We start from the raw sequence: 5,972 nt of genomic DNA, 5'->3' as shown, positions 1-5,972 counted from the left end.
ATCACTTGTCTATTCACATAACCTTGATTTAAGAGATTTGTTATTATATACATACAATTAACAGAAATAACAAAGAAATAGAAGAATGATTTCCAAATGAGTAGAAAAATGCAAAGATACTTTTGGAAAAGCATTATGAAATCAATAGTGGAAGATACACTTCTCATTTTCCTACGTGTTGCCCTGAAATACAAGATTTTGGTTGTTCACCTAAAGACAAATGGTTAGGCTTTGTTTGGAGGTTTTAATATCGATTGCTGAAAAATTGGTTCAGTCTAGACAGGTGGAGAGTTTGACACAATTACCACATATTTAAAATTTGGATGTTTTGTCAAACAGGATCATCAATCCAAGTTAACTTATGGGAAACAACATTTTTTTTTTCCACGTTGACAATAAGTTTAAAAAAAAAAGAGCTCAGTTGATCTCTGACTGTCTCTGTTCTTTACTTCTGTGGTCAATAATTTAATTCCAAGAACAAGTAAGTCAGTGATTTTAAAAGAGTATGTATTAAAAACAAATATTATTTTCAATAGCTATTTTGCATGTTGTGTATAACATGTCTTTAAATATGACTAAGTGAAGATTTATTTCATCTTACTAAATGCTGAGTGAAAATTAAGTCAAACCTTTTAAAAATTTTATTGAATAACTTAATATACCCCCCACATATATCCCATAATTATATCATTTAACAGAGCATGGTTGAAACTTGGGTATTTTAGTGGTCTAAGATAAAATAATATATTTACATGTGTGTGAGAAAGAGAGAGACATTTAGAGTGACAGATAGAGAAGGGGGGAGGAAGGGGAAGAGAAAAAGAGGGAGATAGAGACAGAGAGACCCCATTGTTGTCTCATTACCAGAAAGAACTCTGAATGGTCATTGTTAAAGAAAGATAAGGAGCATCAGAAAAGTCAAAGAGTTTGTTTCATGTTAAAGATGGAGAGAAGTCAAAGAAGATACAGAGAAAGGAGAGAATATTTTTTTTCCTGATGTAGCTGTTTTCCCTTTTCCCTTGCACAGGATTTGTGAAGAGAATTTACTTAACATTTTATTTAGAGAAGTTGAATAGAATAAGACTGTTTTCACAAGTGAAGAGAAAGCAACCAGCATTAAAGTGAGAATTTGAAGTGACCCTGAATGTGATCTCTTTCACAATCAAATTATTGTAAATAATTATCTATACATTTCTTTATTGTAATTTCCTTTAAATATATGTATCCATTAATTTCAATATTTGCTTATTCATAAGATAAGGTTTTCTACCAGCACTTAGCATAGTGACTAGTACATAGTAGGCACTTAATAAATGTTTACTGATTCATCAATATTGAGTAATTACTACTTCAATTTATTTAACAATTTAAATTTCATGAGCTTGAATGGAAGCTCAAGCTAATTAATTAATAAAAAAGATTCTAGTTTGATTGACAAGGAAGAAAATAGCAAAACATATCCTTGGATTTCTCCAGAACTTGGGGTGATCCTATTATAAAAAGAAAACAAGTCAAGTGGAAGGCTGAGGCATAGTTTACCAGTGTCTCAGATCAGTAATAACTGTCTACAAACCAAAGGTTATCCTTCGTATTAAAGATGGAATTTGAATTAAGCTTGAACAAAACATGGGAATTCTATGAGATGGAGATGCACTTCCAAGAAAATGGGTGTGGGGTTCAATGAAATGTGGGATTTACATTACAAAAGCACAGGAAGAAAAAATGACAAGTTGTTTATAATGAAAAGGTCAGATTGCCATAGAGTATGTGAAAGGGAGTACTGTGTCATAAGGTTGGAAAGGTAGTTTGGGGAAGGTTGCAAAAGATGTTAAATGCTCTCTTGCACCATAATTTAGTTTATTTTTCCAAATAAATAAATATAGGTGCTTAAATAAATCAATAAATTTTTATCAAAACAAATACATACAAAATGTACCATCATATATAGATTGACAACAACTCATAATTAGCAAACCAAATTCCCCATCACCTCTATAGGCATGCAATAACCACTGGGATTTAAATTCTCCTCTATCCTGACTTATATATGTGAAAAATGTTTCTTTCCCCGCTATGGTTCTTGAATGCTTGCCTGTTTCTTTAAAGGTGGTTGGCAGATAAAGTACAAGACTTCAGGAAGGTCTGAGTTCAGAGTTGGTCTCAGATACTCCCAGGCTATGGGAGTGGGCTGGTCAAGTCACTTAACTGTTTCAATAAAAATAATACCATCTGTCTCTCAGGGCTGCTGTAAGAATAAAATGAGATAATATTTATAAAGTGCCTTACAAACCTTAAAGCATTGTATAAGTGAGAGTTACTATTACTGTTGTTGTTGTTTTCTTTGTTTACTGTGCCTTTAAAATTGATTTCTGAAGTTAAGGACTTAAAACAATTACTGTACTGAAAGAAAAGTAAATGGAATTCTGTGTCTTCACTAGAAAACATTCAAGTAAGCTTCCAGAAGGAAAATTAGGTACTTTGGGGGAGAAGTTTTGTTTAAAGGTAGCTCACAGATACAGAATCAACATTGATCAAATGGGCAAGATAGTAAAATACTAAAATTAGAGAAAACCCTTTTTTCCCCATAACATGCTTTTCAGAGCTTCTTTGACGTCCTTGTTTCTTAGAGAATAGATCAAAGGGTTCAACATAGGAGTAACAATGGTGTAACACAGAGAGGCCACTTTACCCAACTCTGGATTACTGGCAGGTGTGAGGTACATAAAAGAAACTGTCCCGTAGAGCAAACTCACCACCATCAGATGGGACCCGCAGGTGGAGAAGGCTTTCATTTGTCCTTCACTGGAATGGATCTTCAGAATAGTAGATAAAATATAGACATAGGACACGATGATGACTATGATGCTCGGCAAAATAATAACGACAGACAAGGAATAAGAGACCACCTTGTTAATAAAGACATTGGAACATGAGATCTTCTGTATTGGACGGACGTCACAATAAAAAAGGTCAATAACATTTGATGCACAGAAGGACATAGTAAAGGTAATGCTGACTTGAAGGATGGATGTGATACACCCACCAAAATAGGATCCCGCTACCAGTTGGACGCAGAGACGTCTTGACATCCGGGCAGAGTACAGGAGTGGGGAACAGATGGCTATGAAGCGGTCATAGGCCATAGCTGCCAAGAGAAAGCCCTCGGTCACAATAAAGAGAGCAAAGAAGAAGAGCTGGGCCACACAGCCTGCGAAGGAGATGGTTTTACTCTCAGATAAGAAGTTGGCTATGGCTTTGGGTGCCACAGCAGAAGAGTAGGAAAGATCAATGAAGGAGAGGTTGCCTAGGAAGAAATACATTGGTGTGTTCAGCCGGGAAGCAGTCAAGATGAGGACAATCATACCAATGTTGCCCAGAAGGACCATGCTATAGATAAGCAGAAATATGAAGAAAAGGAGCATTTGGAGCTCTGGGCGGACCCGGAAGCCTACAAGAATGAATTCAGTCACTTCTGAGTGGTTGCTTATTCCCCTCTCACCCATTGCAGAGACCTACTGAGAGGCAAGGTCAAGAAATGAAATCTCAGTTTGGATCCTGACATCACAACTGATACCACTAAATACCTGTCAAACATCTCATTTAATTTGCAGAATGCTTTTTATAGATATATGTATTGGACATCTTTCTATTAGGGGATGGAGCGTGCTCAGCTTGGCCATTCTTGGTGACTTTAAAAGAGCTTATGCAGACATTCTATGCTAGAGTCTAGTCAATTAGATGCTCATGGATACTTAAAAGGTGGATGGGACATAGGGTGCTCAGTCTTTTCCCCGTATTATTCTCCAGATTCTGCCCTACAGTCCTCACACTTCAAAGTCAGAAAGGAAAGTGGAGGCAGAAAGATCAGTAACTACTTTATGCATTTCCTGAATCACCTGTTCTTTTACCTTAGCATCCACTTAGGGGACTCTTAATCATTTCCATTTGAAGTCCCTGAGTCATGGATGGATGGAAACAGATCCCCAAACTACTAAAGGATTAATTTGATGGAGATAAAGAATATATACAAATATTGTGTATAACCCACCAAGAATGCCAGCTCTATACATATCCCATGCTACTGTTTTGTTTCCTAAAGATAGATCTCTTGCCCAATGATGAAGCAAGCTGCTCACTTCCTGATGGTGAAATGATAGACTTGGCACAAAATTGTATGTATATACGTATAAACGTATACATATTTGTATGTGGCTAATACAGAAATTTGATTCGCTTCACTATGCATATTTGTGAGATGTTCTATTTTGTTTTTCCCCAGGGTAGTGGGAGGGGGGGATCTGGGATGGAGAAAAAGAAAAAAGGATTTTTGCTCATTGAAAAAATTAAATAAAAAATCTCTTTTCTCTTGAACATTGGTATTTCATGATAATTTTTCTCTTGAATAACCTCTTATTCCATCTGATCCTTTTTCCTTGAAATATTTCAGAAGGACTCTAGTATAAAATATGAAATACATTAATATTTGGCTTTCTACCAAATGGCACCCATTTACCTTTCTAGTCATTCATATTACTTTATGCATTCTTTCTTGCAGCTAACCATGCCTGTTCACTGGTGCTTATAATTTACATTCCACCATCTATTTCCACACTTTTTCATCGCTGTTAGGAAAGCATTTTCTCTTCTTAGAATCCCCTCCCTTCAAATAATTATTAGATGCAATGCCCTATACAACTTTACCTGACCCTTCTGGCCGTTCTCTCTCTCTTGTGAAATTACTTTTCATTACTTGGTGTTGTTGTACTTCTGTAGAGATGGTATTCCACCAAATAGAATATAAACTCCTTGAGAATAGGGACTGTTTTTTCTATCTTTGTGCTTCTAGCATCATATGAGAATAGTATGTCACTAACTAATCATTGCTGAATTGCATTGAACCTTGAAATAGAAGAAAAGCCAAAGAATTATGGACTAAAATTGCAAGGGTCATAGAAGTTCGACATAAAGAATTAAAAAAAGAGCATGGAGACATCAAGATGAGAGAGCTTGAGCAAGAGATAAAAACATAGAGACACAGGCAGAGAGATAAAGACAGAGAAAGAGAGAGAGAGACAGAGACAGAGAGAGACAGAGAGGGGGGAGGGAGGGAGAGAGAAAGGGAGAGAGAGAGATAATAGTCATAGAAATAATGGTCTAACTTGGAAGAAACATTAGAAATAATTCAGTACAATTATCAGGTAAGGAAACTGAGTCCAGTGACAATACATAACTTGCCTAATGAGAGCCAAATTGTAAACAACGTAGCCAGAATCTGAAAGTAGGTTGCCTCACTACAAAACTTAATTAATGAAGTAACTTTATCTTTAGAACCTGAAAGATAAGATCATAAGCACCATCTCAGAGCTGATTAGGTGCTGCCTTGGCTGAAGACAAGAGGGCTGAGACCTCCCATCTCTGAGAAGTTTATGGATCCTTTCACTTGGTCATCAATGTAGTCAAGGGGAAAATAAACTGATCTCTGTAGAACTGAAATAAATACATTTCACCATTTTGAGTTTTAAATAAAAACATGCCAGTTTCTAAGTAAAGGAGGGACTACATAAGATGGTATTTAGTAAGACCATCATTCTGTAATTTTTCTAAAGAAACAATAAAATTATAATGGAAACAGTACCATATCTATAGTCAGAAGGTGTGGATTCCAGTATGTTACAGTTCTTTCAGTTGTGTGACTTGTTCAAAGTCACACAGGTAGTAAGTGTAGATAGATCTAGTTTTCCAACCTCAAATCCAGCTCTTTTTCCATTGCACCAAGATTCTTTAATGTATCATCATCACGGTGGCAAAGTAGATAGAGTGTTGAGTGAAGAGTCAGAAGACATGAGTCCCAATATGGCCTCAGACACTTACTACCTTTGTGATCCTGGGCAAGTGACTTGGTTACATTGCCTCTGTTTTCTCAACTATAAAATAGGGATAACAGTAGCACTATCATTGTTGTGAGGGTCAAA

The 5,972-nt window shown here is 36.1% G+C and overlaps 1 protein-coding gene across 1 annotated transcript; it reads right to left on the bottom strand.

Annotated features, from left to right (window-relative positions):
• Positions 1-2,561: 2,561 nt before the first annotated feature.
• Positions 2,562-3,518, bottom strand: LOC138167844 (olfactory receptor 9K2-like). The gene has a single exon (XM_069096804.1). The coding sequence runs from the start codon at positions 3,501-3,503 to the stop codon at positions 2,562-2,564; it is 942 nt and encodes a 313-aa protein (XP_068952905.1). The 5' UTR covers positions 3,504-3,518.
• Between the last annotated feature and the right edge of the window lie 2,454 nt (positions 3,519-5,972).

Source organism: Petaurus breviceps, unplaced genomic scaffold (genome assembly GCF_028583685.1).
Source record: "Petaurus breviceps papuanus isolate PSGF00001 unplaced genomic scaffold, PetGlider_PUasm1.0 313, whole genome shotgun sequence".
Lineage (NCBI taxonomy): Eukaryota > Metazoa > Chordata > Mammalia > Diprotodontia > Petauridae > Petaurus > Petaurus breviceps.
The sequence above is the reverse complement of the archived record's forward strand: the minus strand, read 5'-3'. Positions and strand labels throughout refer to the sequence as shown.